Here is a 26,835-nt window from a genome sequence, read left to right as displayed (position 1 = left end):
CGGGATTACATCTTCAAACTAAGGGCAACCTTGGCATCCGTGATAGGGAGAAGCGTCCATCCATGTATACGGTTAAGATAGTCTAGCTAGCAAAATGTTCAGATATTATACGTTTCTGATTTTGTCAGAAAGTCATTTCATTTCAAGTTAAAGTGTACTGTTAACTAGTTAGCGAACATTAGCTGGCTGGCTCGCTAGCTAACGTGACGTGTATGATCTGTGTAGTAATATTTTACGTATCTCAGAGCCATTTGCTTTGCTAGTTTAGCATAATGTTAGCTAGCTAACATTGAACCTGGTTGGTTAGCTACCTGCAGATTCATGCAGGGTAATACCGTCATGAGTTGGGATTATGGTTTATTGTTTAGCTAGCTAGCTAGCTAGCTACATGTCTCAACAAAAGACTCCAATATGCAAGTAAAGATTTCAATAGAATGTTCATGATGTCATTGCGACATCTGCTGATAGACGTAGCTGGTAAATTTGTTCTGGCTATCTACTCTGATTTCAGAGCACTCTCGTCTGAGTGTGCCAGAGCGCAGAATAACTGACGAAATTACGAACACTCAACACCCGTTGAATATGGCCAGTGTCAGTAAACATTGGCAATAAAGCGCAATTAAATTGTTGCCAGCAGCACAGTTGCCGTCACCAACACTCTGGATAACATACAAACAGCCTAACCAGCTCTGCTAGGGCAAGTAAAATGGTCAGAGTGAAGTGTTCTCTCATTTGTGTCGTCTGGAAGTAGCTATCAAGCTAGCCAACATTGGCCAGTTAGCTTGGGTGCTTGACTGCTGCTGTTATGACAGAACGCTCTGATCAACCCTGCTCCTCAGCCAGAGCGTCCAGTGTGCGCTCTGAACACTCTTAGAGCGAAACGCTCTGAATTTACAAATGTACAATCTGACAACGAACGCCCAGAGCACACTCTGGCACTCCAGATTAAATGTATGAACACACCCATAGTATAAACCAGCCTTTAGTCTTGAATTCTTTGGTTGTTTAGTACATGGCCTCATATCTGAATCCTTAAAGAGATTTAAAGACAATTTTCTCAAAAGTGAGGTTACAAGTTTATCAATTTTCAAAACAGAATTACTTTCCCATTGTTCAACTGGAGTGTATGATATACCATGTTCTAGCTCTGAGTCTCTACTTTTATTCAAAGTAAAAAACACAATTTCAAATTTTTATAGATAAGACCAAATCGAGCCGGGCGATCACATTTATCAAGAGAACACCCCTGGTCATCCCTACTGCCTCTGATCTGGCGGACTCACTAAACACATGCTTCATTTGTAAATGATGTCTGAGTGTTGGAGCGTGCTCCTGGCTATCCGGAAATAAAATTTAAAAAACAACAAGAAAATGGTGCCGTCTGGTTTGCTTCATATAAGGAATTTTAAACAATTTATACTTTACTGTTGATGCTTAAGTATATTTGAGCAATTACATTTACTTTTGATAGTTAAGTATATAGTTAACTATGGGGTGGCAGGTAGCCTAGTGGTTAGAGCTTGTAACCGAAAGATTGCAAGATCGAATCCCCTGACAAGGTAAAAATCTGTCGTTCTGCACCTGAACAAGGCAGTTAACCCACTGTTCCTAGGCCGTCATTGAAATTAAGAATTTGTTCTTAATTGACTTGCCTAGTTAAATAAAGGTAAAAAATATATATATATATATTTGAAACCAAATACATTAGACTTTTACTCAAGTAGTATTTTACTGGGCGACTTTCACTTTTAATTTAATAATTTTCTGTTAAGGTATCTTTTACAATTGATGACAATTGGGTACTTTTTCCACCACTGCATACAGGCAACACAACAACTGTAGAATGTTACCTCATTCAACGTACATACAGGCATCACAACAACTGTAGAATGTTACCTCATTCAACGTACATACAGGCATCACAACAACTGTAGAATGTTACCTCATTCAACGTACATACAGGCAACACAACAACTGTAGAATGTTACCTCATTCAACGTACATACAGGCATCACAACAACTGTAGAATGTTACCTCATTCAACGTACATACAGGCAACACAACAACTGTAGAATGTTACCTCATTCTTTGCTGCTATCTTGTCTCCTTTCTTCCAGCGCAGTACAGGTGTGAGAGCAGGCAGGTCATTGTCAAGATGTCCATCCACCACATGCTTCCCCAGGGTGTAGGCCACTTCAAAGGTGATGGCTGTGAACACGTCTTTCACATCCTTCTGCAGAGAGACAGAGAGAAACAAAATGGCTGTTCAAGCACAATGTAATCTCGGAATCCAGAACCAAATCTTAAATGCTCGGTTTGTCATGAGAAAGAGCTAAATGTTACCACCTAGAAAATAAATGCCTTTATCTTATGTCACCATCTGAACCTCTGCGTGGTTTTAAAATAGTTTCCTCCTGCTCTCTAGCAATCTCAACATGGACAGAGCCACCCAAACTTCAGAACTGGATCCTAGGTTCAGAAGAACACTCATGCCAACCTGAAATGTTCTGGCTCATATATTTTCTCCACACATTCTCCTTTTCTGCTTGGTTCCAGCAACTATGGTGGATGCGTAACCAGAGCAGCCCAGTACAGCTCAGCCCAGTACAACTCAGCTCAGCCCAGTACAGCTCAGCTCAGCTCAGCCCAGTACAGCTCAGCCCAGTTTTGGCTGGGCTCAGTAGTGTGAAGAAGGTAAAATGTAATATATTTCATAATAAACACTTGGCATTGCATTGGCCTGTGCTCTATGCTATATTTTTCACTGCGAGGCCATACAACCTGAGAGAACCATAGAGAAAGTGTTTCTTTTGGCACGGGACTTGGAAACAAAAAGCTCTGAATATGATGAAACCCTACATCCTCATTAGAGAATACTGTTGGAAGGGGGACATGGGAAAATCACATCTTTGTCTTTCTCGCTTTTCTTTCATCTATCTCTCCTGTCCATTACACTTCACTCACTCTGTTCTTTGAAGAGCTAGAGACTCTCTGATGGTGATGGGTTTGGCTCCATCGTACTGTCTCGTACTACCAACAGACCGGGAAAACTCACACAAGCTGAGGCTTAACAGAAAACAAGTGTTTATCTTTGCCCCATACTAGTGTCTGGCAGCTTGGAGCCAAACCCCTTATGTAAACACAGATGGGTTCACTTTCTTTTTCTTTCTGGTTGGGGGGTCTCTCTCTCCATCTCTCTCCGTCCGTCTCTCTCTCAATTTCCATTCTTTTATCGCTCCATTTTACACCGTCCGTCAATCCACCCATCCCCATCCTCTTCCGGTCATATAGGAGGGCTGAAGTTCTGTCTGGTTGGATTAACACATTAGCCCACACACACACTGACATCCTCTTTGGAGGGGTGACTGTCTGCTACCTAGCAACTTGAGAGTTATGGCAGGAAAGAGGAACAGTGTAGTAATGGGTAGGACATGAATGGACAGAAACAGGCCTGGTTACAGGGCTTATTCCTCCATGGGAGGGATACAATACTGCAGCCCGTCCATATGATCGCCATAACTGAAATTGTAAACTTCACTAAAAGTTTTTGTGAATTATCCTCTTAGTAGTATAGCTTACTTTGTCAAGCTTCTGGTAACGCACAGGTAGAAATATACCAAGATATGCAGTCTTCTTACTGTGCTTAATCTGCTTTACTGTTTGTCATTGAATACGTTTGCTAATTATGTCAATGTATGTATGATTGAAGTATTTCTTTGTTAAATGTCACATTAAACATAACACAAATATCATTGAATATATACTGAACAAAAATATAACGGCAACATACAACATTATCTAAGATTTTACTGAGTTACAGTTCATATAGGGAAATCAGTCCATTTAAATGAATGAATTAAGCCCTAATCTATGGATTTCACAAGACAAATACCTTTGGAAAAAAAGTAGGGGCGTGGAACAGAAAACCAGTCAGTATCTGGTGTTACCACCATTTGCCTCATGCAACGCGACACATCTCCTTCTCATAGAGTTGATCAAGCTATTGATTGTGGCCTGTGGAATTGGCAGGAACTGGAACACGCTGTCGTACACATCAATCCAGAGCATCCTAAACATGCCCAATGGGTGAAACGTCTGGTGAGTATGCAGGCCATGGAGGAACTGGGACATTTTCAGCTTCCAGGAATTGTGTACAGATCCTTGAGATATGAGGTGATGGCGGCGGAAACGCTGACATCTGTTCACAACGTTGACATCAGCAAACCGCTCGCCCACACAACGCCATACACGCGGTCTGTGGTTGTGAGGCCGGTTGGACAAATTCATTAAAACGACATTGGAGGCAGCTTATGTTAAATTAATATTAAATTATCTGGCAACAGCTCTGGTGGGCATAACTGCAGTCAGCATGTCAATTGCATGCTCCCTCGAAACATCTGTGGCATTTTGTATTGTGACAAAACTGCACATTTTAGAGTGGCCTTTTATTGTCCCCATCACAATGTGATTGTGCACAAAATCTGAGAGAATCCTTGGGATCTTTTATTTCAGCTCATGAAACATGCGACCAACTCTTCACATGTTGTGTTTATATTTTTGTTCAGTGTAATTTGATTGGTTTGGTTCCCAACCTTCCATATACTAAACAATGGGGACGAGCACCTCCCCATCCACATCGAGGGGGCTGAAGTGGAGCTTCAAGTTCCTTGGTGTCCAAATCACTAAGGACTTAAAATGGCCCTCATACGCGCATATTCGTGAAGAAGGCGCAATAGCGCCTCTTCCGCCTCAGGAGGTTGAAAAGGTTTGGCCTGGGCTACATCTGAGTTGATCCTTCTATTTTATAAAAAATTTTGCACTGTCTCTATGCACCCTCACAGGACTCTACACACTGACAATCCAACACACACACGCACTTCACTTGCTCACACACACATAACACGCACACACATTTATACTGACTCTACACTCATGCACACACTCATATACTATCATCATATACGCTGCTGCTACTCTGTTTATCATATATCCTGATGCCTAGTCACCATAACCCTATACATATCTACCTCTATCACTCCAGTATCCCTGTCACCTTAACCCTGTACATATCTACCTCTATCACTCCAGTATCCCTGCACATTGTAAATATGGTACTGGAACTGACCCTGTATATAGTATGCTTACTTACTTTCTTTTCTTGTGTTCTTCTTATTTTTGTTTCTCATCTGTTTTTGTTCTACCTTAAGTTATTTTTAGTATTACACTGTTATCGATTACTGCATTATTGGGGTTAGAGCTTGGAAGAAAGGCATTTCACTGTACTTGTGCATGTGACATCAGAACTTGAAACACACAGCATGGACGTACACTACCGTTCAAAAGTTTGGGGTCACTTAGAAATGTCCTTGTTTTTGAAAGAAAATAATTTTTTTTGTCCATTAAAATAACATCAAATTGATCAGAAATACAGTGTAGACATTGTTAATGTTGTAAATGAAGAGGCGACGCAGGGGTGCTGGCCTACTAGGCAGAGTTGCAAAGAAAAAGCCATATCTCAGACTGGCCAATAAAAAGAAAAGATGGGCAAAAGAACACAGACACTGGACAGAGGAACTCTGCCTAGTAGGCCAGCATCCCTGCGTCGCCTCTTCATCTACAACATTAACAATGTCTACACTGTATTTCTCATCAATTTGATGTTATTTTAATGGACAAAAATATATATTTTCTTTCAAAAACAAGGACATTTCTAAGTGACCCCAAACTTTGAACAGTAGTGTATGGACATGCATAAACACGCACGCACGCATAAACACGCACAAACACGCACAAACAAGCACACAGGTCGTGTACTGTTTGAGAGAGGGGCTGGCCTTTCAAATTCCCAGTGGTGTTTAGAGCTAAATGCTTCAAATAGCCCCTGTCCAGTGGCCTCTGAGTGAACCTACCTCCAGGGACCAGTCAGCCACAGGCCAGTGTCCCCACATTCAGCTGCAGCCCAGCACTCCAACACTAAAGGACTTAAATGGAGTTGTTGCAAAACATTAAACATAACTAGTGTTTGTTGTGTGAACTCTTGGAATTCTAAATGCCCTTTAAGTGAGTAGGGAAATAAAAAGTTGTAGTCCCTGGTAGCCATTAGGACCTTCATTAAACAACAACGTAGACTAGTTTAGAGGTCTTTCCACTAGATCTTGTCAAACAGAGACTGTATTATTGTGGGAGACGGAGACAGAGCCTGGGTCCCAAATGGCACCTTCTTCCTTATACAGTATAGTACACTACTATAAGACCTGGTCAAAAGTAGTGCACTATATAGGGAATAGGGTGCCATTTGGAATGGAACCACTTCCCAAACCCAGAGTCAGGAACAGAACTATGCCTGGCTGGATTCTGAGAAAGAGCAGCAGGACTCACATCACATCCCCCTTTATATTAGGAAACAGTGGAGGTCATTGGTAAGCCTTCTTTGGCCCAAGCTTTTATCAGGCAGTTATTAATGTTCGCCATACCACCCCACCTCAACCCCTGCCTCCCAAGCCTCCCAGTCCCCCCCTAGCCCTAGTTTCAGGCTCCTACCTCACCCCAACCTTTCAAACCCAGCTCCCCAACCCTACATAGTCCACTACTCCAGCCTCCCAACCCAGCTCACACTCCCTCCCAGTGATGCTGTTAACTCCTGTATTTATAGAACACAGGAGTTACTGAGCTCCAACTGAAACTGAGACCTACTGGGCGTTAACAGACTGTTGCCTTTAATTGTGTGAATGGAATGGACCCACACAACAACTGGTCCTTACATACAGGTACCGGTCACAGACACACACTAACACACATACACACCGAGGGCACACACACCGGTCACAGCGCTGGACACACACACATGAGAGACAGCATGGCAACAGGTCACTCTATAGTGAAAGGCTGCCATTGTATGAACCAACACTCGTTTGTACTCAGACGCCTCAGGGAGGGTCTGTTTCATTCAATTGTGCCCTTTCACATCGGACGGAACACAAGCACTGATGGAGAATGAGTTTATGTTCTATAGAATGAGTTTATGTTCTATAGAATGAGTTTCTGTTCTATAGAATGAGTTTCTGTTCTATAGAATGAGTTTATGTTCTTTAGAATGAGTTTCTGTTCTTTAGAATGAGTTTCTGTTCTATAGAATGAGTTTCTGTTCTTTAGAATGAGTTTCTGTTCTTTAGAATGAGTTTCTGTTCTTTAGAATGAGTTTCTGTTCTTTAGAATGAGTTTCTGTTCTATAGAATGAGTTTCTGTTCTTTAGAATGAGTTTCTGTTCTTTAGAATGAGTTTCAGTTCTATAGAATGAGTTTGTTCTTTAGAATGAGTTTCTGTTCTATAGAATGAGTTTCTGTTCTATAGAATGAGTTTCTGTTCTTTAGAATGAGTTTCTGTTCTTTAGAATGAGTTTCTGTTCTTTAGAATGAGTTTCTGTTCTTTAGAATGAGTTTGTTCTTTAGAATGAGTTTCTGTTCTTTAGAATGAGTTTCTGTTCTTTAGAATGAGTTTCTGTTCTTTAGAATGAGTTTCTGTTCTATAGAATGAGTTTCTGTTCTTTAGAATGAGTTTCTGTTCTTTAGAATGAGTTTCAGTTCTATAGAATGAGTTTGTTCTTTAGAATGAGTTTCTGTTCTATAGAATGAGTTTCTGTTCTATAGAATGAGTTTCTGTTCTTTAGAATGAGTTTCTGTTCTTTAGAATGAGTTTCTGTTCTTTACAATGAGTTTGTTCTATAGAATGAGTTTGTTCTTTAGAATGAGTTTCTGTTCTATAGAATGAGTTTCTGTTCTATGGAATGAGTTTCTGTTCTATAGAATGAGTTTCTGTTCTTTAGAATGAGTTTCTGTTCTTTAGAATGAGTTTCTGTTCTTTAGAATGAGTTTCTGTTCTTTAGAATGAGTTTCTGTTCTATAGAATGAGTTTCTGTTCTATAGAATGAGTTTCTGTTCTATAGAATGAGTTTCTGTTCTTTAGAATGAGTTTCTGTTCTATAGAATGAGTTTCTGTTCTTTAGAATGAGTTTCTGTTCTATAGAATGAGTTTCTGTTCTTTAGAATGAGTTTCTGTTCTATAGAATGAGTTTCTGTTCTTTAGAATGAGTTTCTGTTCTTTAGAATGAGTTTCTGTTCTTTAGAATGAGTTTCTGTTCTATAGAATGAGTTTGTTCTATAGAATGAGTTTCAGTTCTATAGAATGAGTTTCAGTTCTATAGAATGAGTTTCTGTTCTATAGAATGAGTTTCTGTTCTATAGAATGAGTTTCTGTTCTATAGAATGCGTTTCTGTTCTTTAGAATGAGTTTCTGTTCTTTAGAATGAGTTTCTGTTCTTTAGAATGAGTTTCTGTTCTTTAGAATGAGTTTCTGTTCTATAGAATGAGTTTCTGTTCTTTAGAATGAGTTTCTGTTCTATAGAATGAGTTTGTTCTATAGAATGAGTTTCTGTTCTATAGAATGAGTTTCTGTTCTTTAGAATGAGTTTCTGTTCTATAGAATGAGTTTCTGTTCTATAGAATGAGTTTCTGTTCTATAGAATGAGTTTATTTTCTTTAGAATGAGTTTATGTTCTATAGAATGAGTTTCTGTTCTTTATGTTCTTTAGAATGAGTTTATGTTCTTTAGAATGAGTTTCTGTTCTTTAGAATGAGTTTCTGTTCTTTAGAACATATTATTAGAATAAAAAGTTACGACAGTCATCAAGGAAAGCTTCAACTCATAAATACACAGTCATAAAACAGAGAGTTTAAAGATTTGGAGGAGTTCATGTGACATACTGGAGGTTCATTCACGTTTATCCCCAGAGAGAGATAGAAAGGAAGAGAGAGGAAGAGAGAAAGAGACAGTTTGAGTGAGTGAGAGGGAGGATACATGGCCAATAAACCAGGGTCCATGTCCCCTAGCTCAACATCAGGCACTACTCTGTGACTAGTTGTCACTTGGATTTTTGTCACTGAAACTACCTTTCTTGGTCATCTGACAACTTGATCTACCATCCAGTTGTTTACAATATAGGCCTACTTACAATATACACTGAACAAAAACATAAACGCAACATGCGACAATTTCAACTATTTTACTGAGTTACAGTTCATATAAGGAAATCAGTCAATTGAAATAAATTAATTAGGCCCTTATCTATAGAATTCACATGACTGGGCATGGCTCCTATAACTATAAACTACTAATTTGACTATGTTTCATGGAATTTCAATCAACCTGGGAGCAATTCTCAGGCAGTATAGCATTGTCTTGCATTTATTTTTGTTTTCAGTTTGATAACACTGGACAAAATGACTACTTAGGATACTGACAATTTGCTACTCTTTACTGTATTTTAAGGATTGTTATACCCGGAACTATTTACCCACACAGACACAGCAGCCTAAGTGTCACGCTCTGACCGTAGATTGCTTTGTATGTTTCTATTTTCTGTTTGGTCAGGGTGTGATGTGGGTGGGCATTCTATGTTTGTATGTCTATGTTTTCTATTTCTATTGTGTTTGGCCTGGTATGGTTCCCAATCAGAGGCAGCTGTCAATCGTTGTTTCTGATTGAGAACCATACTTAGGTAGCCTGTTTTCCCACTGTTAGTTGTGGGTGGTTATTTTCTGTTTAGTGTTTTTGTTGCACCTTGCAGAACTGTTCGTTTTGTCGTTTTGTTGTTTTTGTTCGAGTGTTCATATTTATTAAAAGTATTATGAATACTTATCACGCTGCACTTTGGTCCTCTTCTCCTTCTCCCGACGACAATCGTGACACTAAGCCCGGGAAATTCTCTCACACATAGTGGCGGATTTAGGTATAGGCGACATGGGCAGCCGCTCAGGGCGGCATCTTACCAGGGGCGTCACGGGGCACCCGCACCAAAAAATCGGAATAGTGACATTTGCGCGATCTGTTTTCTATCGCTCATTTGCACATCACGTCAATGATATCAGGTCACCGTGTGGGACTGTGGGTCAATTAACCTTGTCGGAGTAGGCGCCCTTGATTCTAGTTTGTGAGCTAGGCAGGCTACTGCCTGCAAAAGTCTCCCTCTCAGAAGTACAAGAGGGGGAGGGGGGCGGGGGTAGGTTGACCTCAGGTCTCCCCACTGGAAGCCCGAGGTAGGGGGAGCAGGGGAATCTATCAAATAGCACACCTCTAACTTTGTACAGTACTAACGCAATTAGTAAAATCCGTCACACTACGAAATGCTACCAAATAAACCACAATTCATTCATAATACTGTGATTACATAGTTTCATAGACATATTGTTGGGGGGGGGGTTCGCCCAGGGAACCATACAAGCTAGAACCGCCACTGCTCACATGCAAATCTGACCTGCAAGATGGCAGCACCCCAAGCCTCCCCTTCATGTTCTCCCTCTCCCCGTCACAGTGGGTGCGGGGAGGATGATGTCAGCCTTTTCAAAGCTCTGACTGACTCACACACACACACACACACACACACACACACACACACACACACACACACACACACACACACACACACACACACACACACACACACACACACACACACCTTCCTTTAAAGCCTTTAAAGGGCAGAGCAAGGGAAGTGCATGTTTGAGTTGATATATTATTTATTTCCTGTCTACAATTCAGCTTGTTTCTAATGAATAGTAGTAACTGAAGGTTTCAATTAAAATACACCTTTACGAGACGGTTTTCCAGACCAGATTAAGCATAATATAGACCTGGACAAAAAAAATCATGCTTAATGGAGATTCAACATTGAAAGCACTTCCTATTCCAGGAGTAGCCTTACTATTGGTTAAAACAAACAGCCATACAAGAACAGCTGGAGAAACTGAAGAAGTAAATATCTCCACGGTGATCTTGTGAATGGGGTTAGTGGAAATAAACTTTGAGTGATTCATGGGACTCACTCCCTCTGAGGTGCTAAAGAAGGTCGACACTATTTGAAATATCTCATGCCAAATATTTCCGTTAACAACTCACACATATGGGGGACATACGTTAGTTAAGCATCTTATCTGGCTTCGTCTTCGCATTGCCTCCCAGAGGAGTGAGGCAAGAGTCAGACCATTCCTGACCTGGCCCAGGCCAGTCTTAAGTTCTTTACCAGATATCTACTACTGGCCAGACCTGGGTTCAAATACTATTTTAAATATTTTAAGTACTTTCAGCATTTCCTTCAGCCTGCCTCAGTATGCCAGATGTGAGGGATTTGCACCTTTTTAACATGTCTATTGGTTCCATCAGCCAGGCAAGCTCAATCAAGCCAAACTAAATTATTTTAAATGATTTCAAATAGTATTTGAAGCCAGGTCTGCTACAGGTTACTGGTGAGGCTAGGACAGGCTTCAGCTGGTCCCAATCCTCATATGGAACCAATATAATAGTCTCTAAGGGAAAGGACATGATTGGTGGGGAAGCTTGAAGGGATAATAGTGTGGTAGTGGTGGACGAGAAGGAAGAGAAGGAGATTGACAATAATCATACCATTCAACATCAGCCACCGAACATTTCTTCCTTCCAGATATTAGTTTGAATGTTATTACCTTTTCAATGTTATAAGTTATATTAGGCACCAGCCTTGGCACAGACCCTTACTCTACCCTTCTACTTCAGTAGACTCAGCCAGGAGAGAATAGCTGAGTCTACTCTGGCATGGTGTTAGATGAAGTAGAGGTGGAAACATTTCTCAGATCACACTCCAGGTTAACGCACCAACTTGAACCCCATAATAATTCACGGGTGGGTTCTCATTCTTGATGCATGACTCTGTGTACAGAAGCACTTTGTTTTCACCAAACAAATCATACTGACGAACAACGGATTTTTCACTGGATAGATGTCATGCCGACACACACACACACACACACTCCTGTCGAAATGCGATGCCATCCCATTTTATCTGGTATTTCCAGTGCTTATCTTTATAGCTGTTAGGTTTAATGTCCCTACATGACATTTAATTACCCTAGTGTACATAATGGCTAATGTTACTGTACATGACAGGTCATCTTTTAAATGATGATGACGACAAGAAAACGACCATACTCCATACTCATAGATCAATAGTTCAAATGAAAAGCAATAGTTTCTCTCAAGTTGATATGCACGTTTCTCCTCCTTTCAAACACTGGGCTTTTGTGTCTGTGATATTTGTTGTGATAACAAGGAGCATTAAAGAGAAATATAAGATAAGTTCTGACCTCTAGTTGATGTTAAATATCATGGGTGCTGCTGTAACTGTTTTACCATAGCAAGATAAACAGGACAAAACTCTGTCCCAAATGGCACCCGATTCCCTACAGCTGTAGGATCTTAATTTGATCACTCTTCTGTTGCTGAGAATTTGGAAACTTGTAGTGTATTCAAGGTTTAAAAATGCTTCCAAAGTTTGTAAATGTCAGACTTGATTTATTTTAACGAAAAATGTATCAACCCCTACAAACACGTTCCATTAACAATAATCCACATAATAATTCACATTTCCTGTTGCTGCAAGATTATTATCCTGCTGCTGCAGTATTATTTTCCTGCTGTAGAAAACTGGATCAAATTAAGATCCTACAGCTGTATCCAGTGAACTTCTTTTGACCAGAGCCCTATTGGCCATGGTCAAAAGTACTGGGGTATTAATGGGGTACTATTTGGGACCTATCCTCTGCCTGACTGAAGAAGGGAATTAGAAGGGAACATTGGAAGTGAGCACTTTACAGCTGGGTTTCTTAAATGATGGGTTGGGACCCAAAGTGTGCCCTGGACATGTGAGAGGAGGGTTGTGAGTTATGAGAACACATCTATAATCACACACTCGTAGGGAGGATGATTTGGGTCACGGGAGGACGGTCAATGTTTCATTTGGGTCTCGAACTGAAAAGGTTTGAAGAGCAACTTTCATGAAAAAAAATGTGTTAATTGAAAACCAGATGTTTTAAGCTTAGTTATAGTTAAACACTTAAACTCTGGTCTTCGTTTTGACAGTTGTTGAAAAGTGATATATTTTAGTTGTAAATGTAGCTCTTTTTGCCCCTAGTGGTTCAACTACCATTGAAATCGTGATGTAGAGGCCCACAGATTTCTAACTCTGAAAAGTGAAAGCATACCTGTGAGAGGGGTCCCCCTGGGAGTAGTTGTAGGTTTGTATACAGTACCAAAGACCAATCTGTGAGTTAATTTGACCATTGGAAAAAGAGCTACTGCGTAAATACTGCAATGCGGGTTGGATTGAATTGAGCCCCTAATTTTCATTTTCAAGGTGATGATTGAACTTTCCTTCCCAACACAATACTGTAATACATGTGAGTCCACATTTCAAATATTTATTTTGCACCCAATGGGGGATTGGAATAGTGGCAATAGGAACGCGGCACCTTACCACTGTGTGTTAACTATCCAGAACTGTATTTGCTCGCAATGCATATCATTTTATTATCAGAGCGTGCCAGTGGACTTCTGGTAAGTATGCTTTAGTGAGAAAGTGTTGGGATCAGGTACAACTACGTTAAACCACCTCCAAAATGAAAATGTATGAGCAATTACCCCCACTCACAACTTCTCACCTGAATGCATTGGTTGTATTTTTATGTGAAGGGGTTGGGCAAAGGCTGAAATTGGGGCTGAGAGTTACCCTTTAAGAACCCCTGCTTTAGAGGAATATAACTTCAACAGCAGGAACATGTACTCTGTGTGTGTGTGTCTGTGTCTGTGTCTGTGTCTGTGTGTGTGTGTGTGTGTGTGTGTGTGTGTGTGTGTGTGTGTGTGTGTGTGTGTGTGTGTGTGTGTGTGTGTGTGTGTGTGTGTGTGTGTGTGTGTGTGTTCAACAGGAAATGTGAACCATCTATGAAGTTGTCCCAGGAGGCTAGTCCAGCATACAGAACTATCTACCTCCCACTCTTGACACAACAACACATAACATTCCGTCACAACACACAAACGTATGCATGAAAGTACGCGCACAAACTCCTTTCGAAATCCGAGCATAGAAATCCTCCCCCCACAAACATTGCACATCACTAAGTAACCTACCTAACACTACCCTCTCTAAAGCAACAGCCCCTGGGCTCATCACAGCAGTGGTTCCCATTAGGGACTATTGTATGGTTGCATCCCAAACGGCACCCTACAAATGAAATGCTTGTGCTTCTAGCTCCGACAGTGCAGTAATATCTAACAAGTAATATCTAACAAATTACACAACATATACCCAATACACACAAATCTAAGTAGGAATGAATTAAGACTATATACACATATGGACGAGCGATGTCAGAGCAGAACAGACTAAGATACAGTAGAATAGTATAGAATACAGTATATACATATGAGATGAGTAATGCAAGATATGTAAACATTATTAAGTGACTAAGATACCGTAGAAGTATAGAAAACAGTATACACATATGAGACGAGTAATGCAAGATATGTAAACATTATTAAGTGACTAAGATACCGTAGAAGTATAGAATACAGTATATACATATGAGATGAGTAATGCCAGATATGTAAACATTATTAAAGTGACTAGTGTTCCATTCCTTAAAGTGGCCAGTGATTTCAAGTCTATGTATATAGGGCAGCAGCCTCTAATGTACTAGTGATGGTTATTTAACAGTCTGATGGCCTTGAGATTGAAAAGCAGCTTCTGTCTCTCGGTCCCAGCTTTGATGCACCTGTACTGACCTCGCCTTCTGGATGATAGCGTAGTGAACAGGCAGTGGCTTGGGTGGTTGATATCCTTGATGATCATTTTGGCCTTCCTGTGACATCGGGTGCTGTAGGTGTCCTGGAGGGCGGGTAGTTTGCCCCCGGTAAGGCGTTGGGCAGACCGCAGCACCCTCTGGAGAGCCTTGCGGTTGCAGGCGGTGCAGTTGCCGTACCAGACGGTGATACAGCCTGACAGGATGCTTTCAATTGTGCATCTGTAAAAGTTTGTGAGGGTTTTAGGTGACAAGCCACATTTCTTTAGCCTCCTGAGGTTGAAGAGGCTCTGTTGTGCCTTCTTCACCACACTGTCTGTGTGGGTGTTCCATTTCAGTTTGTCAGTGATGTATACGCCAAGGAACTTGAAGCTTTCCACCTTCTCTACTGCGGTCCCGTCGATGTAGATAGCAAAGTGTGCACCCCCCTTTTTCCTGAAGTCCACGATCATCTCCTTTGTTTTGTTGATGTTGAATGAGAGGTTGTTTTCCAAGCACTAGACTCCCAGAGCCCTCACCTCCTCCCTGTAGGCTGTCGCATCATCGTTGGTAATCAAATTTACTACTGTTGTTGTGTCTGCAAACTTGATGATTGAGTTTGAGGTGTGCTTGGCCACACAGTCATGGGTGAACGGAGAGTACAGGAGGGGGCTGAGCACGCACCCTTGTGGGGCTCCAGTGTTGAGGATCAGCGGAGTGGAGATGTTTCCTACCTTCACCACCTGGGGGCGGCCAGTCAGGAAGTCCAGGACCCAGTTGCACTGGAAGGGGTTCAAACCAAAGGCCTCAAGCTTAATGATGAGCTTTTCAGGGTACTATGGTTTTGAATGCTGAGCTATAGTCAAGCATCATCAAGCATTCTTACATATGTATTCCTCTTGTCCAGGTGGGCCAGAGCAGTGTGCAGGGTGATGGTGATTGCATCGTCTGTGGACATACTGTATTGGGGCGGTAAGCAAATTGAAGTGGGTCTAGGGTGTCAGGTAAGGTGGAGGTGATATGATCCTTGACTAGTCTCTCAAAGCACTTCATGATGACAGAAGTGAGTGCTATGGGCGGTAGACATTTAGTTCAGTTACCTTTGCCTTCTTGGGTACAGAAACAATGGTGGCCATCTTGAAGCATGTGGAGACAGTAGACTGGGATAGGGAGAGATTGAATATGCCTGTAAACACGCCAGTCAGCTGGTCTGCACATGCTCTGAGGACACGGCTAGGAATGCCGTCTGGGCCAGCAGCCTTGCGAGGGTTAACACGTTTTACTCACGGCGACCACGGATAAGGAGAGCCCACAGTCCTTGGTAGCGGGCCGCGTCGGTGGCACTGTGTTATCCTCAGAGCGTGCGAAGAATGTGTTTAGCCTGTCCGGAAGCAAGACGTCGGTCTCGGCGACGTGGCTGGTTTTCCTTTTGTAGTCCATGATTGTCTGTAGTCCCTGCCACATACAGTGTCTTGTGTCTGAGATGTTTTTTGCGACTCCACTTTATCTCTATACTGACGTTTAGCTTGTTTGATTGCCTTGCAGAGTGAATAACTACACTGTTTATATTCTACCATATTCCCAGTCAGCTTGCCATGGTTAAATGCGGTTGTTCGCGCTTTCAGTTTCGCGCAAATGCTGCCATCTATCCATGGTTTCTGGTTAGGGTAGGTTTTAATAGTCACAGTGGGTACTACATCTCCTTTACACTTCCTTATAAATTCAGTCCCCGCTGTCCATGTAATCATATTTAATATTATCAAAAAGGCAAAACTGATCCTAAATCAGCACTCCTTCTGTGGGACGTTTTTTGAATACGGGTCCTGAAGTTCACATGCTCACATACAGTACATGACCTTAATGCTTATGGGCATAAGAGAATAGGAGACGGAATGGTTTAATTGCTTTCTGAAACAATGGCAGTATGTGTGTGTGTGCATGTAAACACAAATTACAGTAAACCTTTATGAGCTCAGCACACATCATGTAAAAGGCATTCAGGACCTGACCCTGAGACAGTTAAAATACAGCTGGGATTCATAAAGACACACACGCACACACACACTCTACACACACACACACACACACACACACACACACACACACGCACACACATTTTCTGCTTCAAACACACTAAAACCTTCCCTGTTTTTACTATTTGTACATTCTGTCAACAAATGAAGAGCTTTAGATATTCATCCCAATGTAGATATCTAACTACAAGGTTGTCATGGAAGTGAAAACATTCAACACACAGTGAGCCTCGAGAACAAACCAACTACAAAGGAATAGCTCAACACAGCTGTACATCTTCACTAACACACAAAACAAACAGTTCCCTAACACTGTAAGCTGCAGTTTTATTTTTTTAAGTCACTACAGATGTAAGATGTACATTTGATCACTCTTTTGTTGCTGAGATTTTTCCTGCTCAGAAGGAAATGCAAACTTGCAGTGTATTTGAGGTTTAAAAAGACTTCTAAGGTTTAACATTTCCACTTTAAAATGTCAGACTTGATTTGTGGTAATGAAAAATGAATCAACCCCTGCTAAAAATTACAATTTATTATAATCCACATTTCCTGTTGCTGCAGGATTATTTTCCTGCTGTAGCAAATTGGCTCAAATTAGGATCCTACATCTGTACATAACATGCCTGTTTGATGTTTGGAGAATTAAGTCCAAAACTATTTCCCTTTTATTATGTCATCCACTTTGGGACGACTTCCCATTTTTCACGCTCCTAGCAATTCACCAAGTGTGGACTGAGAGCGCCTTAAAAGACTGAAATATGAGGGAATTGTGGAACTTTTAAGACGAAACAGAGAGCTTCTTAATTAAAAAGAGTGTTCCACTGCTGCTTCCCCATTCTCAGAATTCCAGAATCCCTGAGAATTCCAAAATTCCCAGTGCCTGCCAATCACCTTGTTCACCTATCCCCTATCCCCAGGGAAGACCCTGGCAGGCCTTCCGTGTTACTGGGTCCCACTGCCTTCACAGTGTGGAGTCACGTTAAGGACACACACAAAGCAGAACAACTGTAGCTTCTAGTGCTGCTGAAGAAAATGAGGATTCAGAGCCATTCCTTTTATGGAAGCAACATACGCGCGTACGTGTGCAAGTTTGTGTGTGTGTGTGTATGGGGGCTGCGGCCGGCTGAAGCATGGCTTCAATCACTTTCTCGGCAGCCACTCTACACAGGAAGTTCATTTGCAGCTAAACCAGAGATGCTGGGGTATCTAATGTCCTGCTTAGAAGAAATACTGTACCATCATACAGTGGCTCCAGTATGAACAAAGTTGGAGGTAGTTTCACCAGCCAATGCTAACTAGCATTCGCACATTGACTGGAATTCTATGTTTATCTTTTATTTATTTTTATTTATTTAACTAGGCAAGTCAGTTAAGAACAAATTTGTATTTATAATGACAGCCTAGGAACAGGGGAAGAACAGCCTAGGAACAAGGTCCCTGCCTTGTTCAGGGGCAAAATGACAGATTTTTACCTTGTCAGCTCGGGGATTTGATCTAGCAACCTTACGGTTACTGGCCCAACGCTTTAACCACTAGGCTACCTGCCGCCCCTACTTATCTACTAGCATGCTAGCAGATACCCATAGCCCTAAAGTCATTGCGCTAACGCTAGTTAGCATTGGCTTGCGAAGCGACCTCTAACTTTGTTCATAGTGGACACAGAGACATAAAAATGGTATCCAGGAGTTCATCGGACTCTGGGGAAGTAGATAAAGGGTTAGGGTTAGTAATCGCCAAAATCCCAAAATATCCCTTAAAGTCTGGGAGGTGCTAGTGTTTATGTTGATCAAAAAACAATTCTTACAATGCACGATAACATTAGAATGCTTTTTATACCCGTAGGCTTTAAAACAATAAGTGTACTCAAATTCTATATCAACAGTAGCTAATGACGTTCTTTGTTGCTGTTTTTACATGACAACAAGAGTTTGAAGACTTCCTGTTTTTGAGAAATGAACTTCCTGTGACATCTTGATAATGATTTACCGAAACATAAACAGGAAGCTTTTGATTTCCACTTGTCTGAGTCTGGTCTGATTGGACAAATAATCATTTTTACAAACCAAAGCACTCTGGGAAAAACAAAAATATTATTTAGAATTACAGTACATACTGTACTACTGTAACAAATCTGAAATTATCTCCTGCACTTCGAGAGCATCCTGATTGGTTGCATCACTGCCTGGTATGGCAACTGCTCGGCCTCCGACTTCAAGGCACTACAGAGGGTAGTGCGTACGGCCCAGTACATAACTGGGGCCAAGCTTCCTGTTATCCAGGACCTCTATACCAGGCGGTGGCAAAGGAAGGCCCTAAAAATTGTCAAAGACTCCAGCCACCCTAGTCAGAGACTGTTCTCTCTGCTACTGCACGGTAAGCGGTACCGGAGTGCCAAGTCTAGGTCCAAAAGGCTTCTTAACAGCTTCTACCCCCAAGTCATAAGAATCCTGAACAGCTAATCAAAGGGCTAACCAGACCCCTCTTTTACGCTGCTGCTACTCTCTGTTTATAATCTATGCATAGTCTCTACCTACATGTACATCTAACTCTACCTACATGTATATATGACCTTAATTACCGAATACGAACCCCTGCCTTCGCACATTGACTCTGTACCGCACCCCCTGTATATAACCTTGCTTGTTATTTTACTGCTGCTGTTTAATTATTTGTTTTATTTTCTATTTTTTACTTAACATATATTTGTATTTATTTTCTTAAAGCATTGTTGGTTAAGGGCTTGTAAGTAAGCATTTCACTATAAGGCCTGTTGTATCCAGCGCATGTGACAAATAAATGAGAAGAGAACAGGTGTGATCTCATGTTGTCCATAGTATCAATATTTTTTATTTTATTTAGGCAAGTCAGTTAAGAACAAATTCTTATTTACAATGACGTCCTACCCCGGCCAAACCCACCCCTAACCAATGGGACTCCCGATCACGGCCGGTTGTGATACAGCCCGGGATTGAACCAGGGTCTGTAGTGACGCCTCTAGCACTGAGATGCAGTGCCTTAGACCGCTGCGCCACTCGGGAGCCTACCAACTAACCTACGTTTTCTGATGAAGGACATTGACGTAGATAATAAACAATGTTCTATATCTATGGCTAAAAAGTCATGTTTTTCATCTAAAGAAAAAATAAATCATCAGCTTTTAATTGTGAGCGAGAGCTACAGTTATTTTTTACTCCAAACTGCTCCCCATAGCCAACATTTCGTTGAGAAGATTTCCTTCCTTTCTACGTCACTTGAGTTTCCTTTTCAGTGGTTAGAGGGAAACATAGTGGGCAGAGAGTCTTCACTCCGGTCAGAGTTGGCCACCACATACTGCGTGTGTGTGTGGTGAGATTAAGTGGCAGCTATCTAGCCAGTACAAGAGCCATCCAGGAAACCTTTTAAATTTAGTGTTCTATTGCAGTGGTTCCCAACCTTTTTTGGTTACCGTACCACCAACTAAATTTTGCTCTGCCCGGAGTAACACTTGAAGTACCCCCTCATGTGCATTTTACCAGTAACCCTATGGTCTCATGTGCATTTTACCAGTAACCCTATGGTCTCATGTGCATTTTACCAGTAACCCTATGGTCTCATGTGCATTTTACCAGTAACCTTATGGTTTCATGTGCATTTTACCAGTAACCCTGTGGTCTCATGAGGCTTTTCAAGTACCCCTGTGGATAGGCCAAGTACCCCCAGGGGTCCGCCTAAACTGGGACTGAGATGAGAACGGCCCATGGATTGTCCCAGTCCCTGCTGTCAAATCCACATGGGGAAGTCCTCAACAGTATGCTAAACATCTTCTGTCTCTGCACAATCTAGTGCTGTAATATTGCCTAATCCACTCAATTCTGTCCAGACTGATACTTGCAGACAGTGCAGTATATCAAATGATATACTCCAAGAGCAGGATACATTACATTTTTCCTCTTTATTTATTCACGTAGCCCCCCTCTGTTCTGACTACATCCCTCTGACTATACTAGCCTAGCCATTAAGAGAGTTGGGCAAGTAACCAAAAGGTTGCTGGTTCAAATCCCTCAGCCGACACATCTGTCAATGTGCCCTTGAGCAAGGCACTTAACCCTAATTGCTCCTGTAAGTCGCTCTGGATAAGAGCATCTGCTAAATGTAAATGTAATCCCAAATGACTCCCTATATAGTGGACTACTTTTGACCAGAGCCGAATAGAGTGCCATTTGAGAGACAGCCTCAATGCATTTTAATGTTTTTCCATCCTATTGTTTATGACTGCTGCAAGATGAATTGCCTCTCTGAGGACAATGAAGTTTTCTGAATCTGAATAAATAGAGTGGAGCTGCCGTGACTTTCTTTAGAAACCAGCTGGACACTATTACCTTCCTCCTGCCATGTGGATTCATTGTATCAGTTTCCTCTCTATGCTTGTGTGTGTCTATAGCTGTATGTGTGTGCACACGTGTGTGTGTGTTATTGTATCAGCATTCTTGGCCTGCGGTAAATGAAACCAGTTGAATGGCATCGAGGGATTTGAAAATGTCTTACTGCTGCAGAACTGTATAAGGAGGCAAACAAAGCATGCAGTGTGGTTGTGGTGGAAGCGTGTGGCTCTGGCTCTGTCTGCTAACGTGCCAGTGAGGGCTGAGACTCTGGGTCTCAGAGCAGCCAGGTCACTCGAGATCCAAGGCGATATTTGATGTTCTTCCAGGTCCCCAGGATGTCGAAGATGCCTTCAAAACTGGCCTCTAAGGGCAACGGTGAGCACTATTACCATCAAGTAGGCTTGTGGCTTGCTAGGGCATTGTGGATGGGGGATGTGGATGGGCGTAAGCCGTGAGCTCCGGCTCTTGGGTCGCGGGTTCTATCCCAGTGCTAGGCATTCATTTTTCTTTTTTAACCCTATCCCAAACCTTAACCTTTACCCATTCTGAATGAATGCCTAAACTTAACTGTTGAATCTTGATGTTTATCCTCCCCCTGGACAAACGTAGAATACTGAAGTCAAACCATGAGTCGCAGAGCTGATGTTCTGGGTCTCAAAGTGTATGTGGCTGGCAGGGGTGTCTCTGGGAGTCAGTCTATCAGTGTTTTAATATTGCTAAAGTACAGAAGTGGAGGGAGCACATCATTTGTCTATGGATAGTTTATAGTGTAGTGGTGTGGTGTAATGTTAACAGTGATATTGATGATGTAGCTGGCGAAACTAAACTGTGTTCCACTTATTACGACTTTGGATGACGTCCCATTTGGCTATGGGAAATGACAGTGTGTGTTTCACGTCCTCAGTAAACATGCCTCTTCCTCTTCCTGGATAGCTTTATTAGGCAGACGACACTACTTCTCAAACTGTCTGTGTGATCACACCAGGTGGTAGGTTTATAGCGTCTGCAATCTAACCATCCTCATATGCACATTTATGTTTCAACAAGCCAATCTCACAGCCCTTTTGTGGTATTCATTCAGTATGTGTCCAGAAACCTTGCCATGGGCCACTGTCCTTTGCGGTCATGAGAAGTGGTGAAGCTAGCTAGCTAGCTAGCGTAGCAGGCTATTAGTTCCATTACATTCTCCAAGGAGGATCTAGAGTACCAGTCAAAAGTTTGAACACACCTACTCATTCAAGGGGTTTTCTTTATTTCTGTACTATTTTCTACATTGTAGAATAATAGTGAAGACATCAAAACTATGAAATAACATGATGGAATCATGTAGTAACCAAAAAAGTGTTGAACAAATCTAAATATATTTAAATCTAAATATATTTATCTTTGTGGAATTTCTTTCCTTCTTTATGAGTTTGAGCCAATCAGTTGTGTTGTGACAAGGTAGGGGTGGTATACAGAAGATAGCCCTATTTGGTAAAAGACTAAGTCCATATTATGGCAAGAACAGCTCAAATAAGACATGAAGGTCAGTCAATATGGAACATTTCAAGAACTTTGAACGTTTCTTCAAGTGCAGTCGCAAAAATCATCAAGAGCTATGATGAAAATGTCTCATGAGGACCGCCACAGGAAAGGAAGACCTAGAGTTACCTCTGCTGCAGAGGATAAGTTCATTAGAGTTAACTGCACCTCAGATTGCAGCCCAAATAAATGCTTCATAGAGTTCAAGTAATAGACACGTCTCAACATCAACTGTTCAGAGGAGACTGTGTGAATCAGGCCTTCATGGTCAAATTACTGCAAAGAAACTACTACTAAAAGACACCAATAAGAAGAAGAGATTTGCTTGGGCCAAGAAACACGAGCAATGGACATTAGACTGGTGGAAATCTGTCCTTTGGTCTGACGAGTCTAAATTTGATAGTTTTGGTTCCAACCGCCGTGTCTTTGTGAGATCAGAATAGGTGAATGGATGATCTCCGCATGTGTGGTTCCCACTGTGAAGCATGGAGGAGGAGGTGTGATGGTGTGGGAGTGTTTTGCTGGTGACACTGTCAGTGATTTATTTAGAATTCAAGGAACACCTAACCAGCATGGCTACCACAGAATTCTGCAGTGATACGCCATCCCATCTGGTTTGCGCTTAGTGGGACTATCATTTGTTTTTCAACAGGACAATAACCCATGAACAGACCTCCAGGCTGTGTAAGGGCTATTTGTCCAAGGAGGAGAGTGTTGGTGCTGCACCAGATGACCTGGCCTCCACAATCACCGACCTCAACCCAATTGATATGGTTTGGGATGCGTTAGACTGCAGAGTGAAGGAAAAGCAGCCAACAAGTGCTCAGCATATGTGGGAACTCCTTCAAGACTGATGGAAAATCTTTCCTCGTGAAGCTGGTTGAGAGAATGCCAAAAGTGTGCAAAGCTGTCATCAAGGCAAAGGGTGGCTACTTTGAAGAATCTCAAATATATTTCGATTTTTTAACACTTTTTTGGTTACTACATGATTCCATATGTGTTATTTCATAGTTTTGATGTCTTCACTATTATTCTACAATGTAGAAAATAGTAAAAATTAAGAAAAACCCTTGAATGAGTAGGTGTGTCCAAACTTTTGACTGGTACTGTAGACAGAATTTTGATTCATCACATGACATTGATTTTGCGATATGAAGACTTTATTATAAATTAAATGAAACTGTTCCACAAAAATGTGCATAGGAAAATCATAACTGGCAGGCAGATCAGTAGAAATGGTACGATAACTTGACACTCCAAATGGAAAAGGTTGACGACCACTGGTGTAGCCTATTGCCGGCAACTTCAGGAGCGTAATTGCAGAATCTGTGAAGGCCAGCAGCAGTGGGAGGAGGGTAAGGAACAGGTTTTCTTCTGGTTGGGTTATAATGATCTCTGGCTCACTCTTTAGTCATTTGAGTGTCTTCAATTTTAAACGCAGTGTTTAAAGCATCAGACAAGCTTAGTAGCATACATATAGTTGATTTTATTCAAACATAGGGTGTGTCTATATATGGAAAAATACAAGTTTTAAACAGACGACTCTCGGTCGACCAATCATTTTGTTGTTGTTGGGGAGAGCCCTACTTGGCTGGCAGTATTGAATATCCTCTAACAGTGTCCTGGCACCACTGGGTATTTAAAGACCCATCAACCTATTCTGATGTCTGGACCTTGGAGCTTCTTCTGGGGGAAAAGTTGGGTATGAGCACTGGACATTTGTCTGTTAATAGATGTGCCATTTAGCGGACACTTTTATCCAAAGCAACTTACAGTCATACGTTCATACATTTTACGTACGGGTGGTCCCGGGAATCGAACCCAGTATCCTGGCGTTGCAAGCGCCACACTCAACCAACTGAGCTACAGAGGACCAAAAAACTGTAAACAAGTGAAGATGTCATAGTGACACACAGAAAAGTGACCTCCAGCCTGACAACCGCTGGAGCTAGCTTGGTTAATGCACACTCTTCGTAACATCCCATCCCGTGTGTACCAATGAAGTAGACATAGAAAATAGAATGAACGTTTTTTTCCGTTACAGTCATTTTATTTCTATGCTTGTTTGGTAGTTGATGGGCATATCACAAAAAGTTAGACTAACTGTCAAAAGTTTAAAAGTACAGTATATGATTTTCCAGCTCCTTGAAGACAACGAGTGCTTAAGCTTTAGTATAATATCCAGATACAAAAAGTAGATGAATACTGAGCCAAACCTGTAAGCTATTTCACGATTCATTTTCAAGGGTGTCTGGTGGTGTACAGTCAACTCAGATACAATAAACAAAGAGATAATGTGCCAATTGCACAAAAATGCCTGAACGTGAGACTTGAAAATGAAGGGTAGAGAATAATATGGGTGTTTTTCTCTAGCTCTCAGCTCTTGTAATCACTCACTCAAGTATACACAGCCTCCTGGACCCTACTGCTTATTTCAAGCACCCACACATGCATCCCCCCCCTCCCCCCCAGTCATTTCAACCACCCAAATCATTCAGCATTCATCATTATAACAATCCTGTTTTCCCTCTCTAGAATGTGAGGTATGACTGAGGTAAATACAGTGTGTAGTTTATTTAGCTAAAAATAACCAAACAAAGTCCATCTGGAGGTCTGGTATGCCTTTCCATAACCGTTCACCCGCCAACCAAAACATGTTTAAAATTATCAACATGAAAGACTTATATAATTTCAGGAATTGCTTTAGAAAAAACATGTTATGATTTCACTATTATTTAACTCGCACTCCATAATATTGTGTGATTAACTGAGTGAGTGGTCATTCCTGATATCTGCCTCAGATGTAGGGTTGTGAAGAATTACCCTGTGGTTTCTAATCTTTCTTAGTCCATTTGTACACTGTCCATTACAAGTTAGATCAGAAAGTAAGCCTGAAGATGAATTGATCAACTGATTAATCCAAATCAGTTCCATCTGTGTAAAATAATCTGTTTTTCCTTTGTCTTTTCGCTTGTGCCAACATTCCCCAGAATCTATTTATAGCAGTGAATGAAAAGCTATTATAATAATGGTTAGGCTGAAACAACAGAAATAACATCTTTGTTTTTTACTGAGCAGGATTGATAAACTGCCATGTCTATCCATGGACGGTCATGCCGAGATACAGTACTGTTCAAGCAACTTAAATATCTTAAAATAGCTCATGACATGGACTGCTACCCCTACCAGTCATACACCAGGCATGGTCAGAGCCAGTCAGTCAACCCCAAACACAGCTACAGCTAGGTTTTCCATTGCATCACCCACCGGAGCCAGCGACAGACAGCGTGGTGGAGTTCACACACCCACCCAACCAGTTCCATTTGAAACGACACCACCCTGCTCTACTGTGACGTTAACCTCTAATAGTGGGATCCTGTGTTTTAGCCATATGTGCATGAGGCAGGGTCTCCCGGAGGATGTAGATGGGCACCAGCTGTTTTCCATTAGCATACCTCAACCAGCAAATAGAAGGCCTGGCTCATGTGGGCACACACTTTAACAAGATAAATGATAGGATGGGCATCTCTCTCTTCAGTTTTTTCTCAGAGTCACAAACAAACACTTAGAGGATTAGATTAAAGTGTGTAATCCCTATAATCTCTATACTATAATATTTTTCTCCCCTCCATTTCCCTCAATCATATGTACAGTATCAAAGGTCAGACTGAAAGCCATGATCACTCTAGTAGTCTAAGCAGTCTGGTGTGGTTAGGTTGGAATTCTACTTGTGCGGGATTCTGAGCTAGCGAAGATGAGTGAGTGCACTGATTCTTTGGTTGGCTTGTGGTGGTGATTTACATTTAAAATTTTACCTTTATTTAACTAATCTATAGAACTGTATAGAAGCAGTGTCTATTCCTTGTTCACACATCTGTGTTCCTTACCCCACACAACAAAGTCAGGAAAATATACCCCTTCAATCCAACAATAACCACTACACTACCTCATGGGTACATGTGCTGAGCCTACACACTCCTCTTTAAACCTACAATAAGCTAATTCAGACTCAACATTTCTTCACACAAAATATGTAAGAGTATGTGGTTGTGTATGAATATGCATGTGTGTGTATGTGTGTGTGTGTGTGTGTGTGTGTGTGCGCGTGTGCAATGTTTTAAATATATTGTTTTAAAGGTGTCAAGCGAATCGAATAAAAAATTTAATGCGAAAATAAATGTCACAGAAAGTGAAATACAAAAGGTTATATTGGAAGTTTATAACAATATGTCACACCTTTAAATAGTAATTCATTGACTATAAATAATGCTATATCCA

At 41.4% G+C, this 26,835-nt stretch overlaps 1 protein-coding gene across 1 annotated transcript in view; it reads right to left on the bottom strand.

Annotated features, from left to right (window-relative positions):
- The window catches only part of itga9 (integrin, alpha 9), a 134,322-nt gene that overhangs the window by 43,002 nt on the left and 64,485 nt on the right, over positions 1-26,835 (bottom strand). The window contains exon 16 of the mRNA XM_071409365.1: positions 2,081-2,233. Coding sequence (XP_071265466.1) covers positions 2,081-2,233 — 153 coding nt within the window. The remainder of the gene's footprint in view (positions 1-2,080; positions 2,234-26,835) is intronic.

The sequence above is a fragment of the Salvelinus alpinus genome, chromosome 7, assembly GCF_045679555.1.
Source record: "Salvelinus alpinus chromosome 7, SLU_Salpinus.1, whole genome shotgun sequence".
NCBI classification, from domain to species: Eukaryota; Metazoa; Chordata; class Actinopteri; order Salmoniformes; family Salmonidae; genus Salvelinus; species Salvelinus alpinus.
The sequence above is the reverse complement of the archived record's forward strand: the minus strand, read 5'-3'. Positions and strand labels throughout refer to the sequence as shown.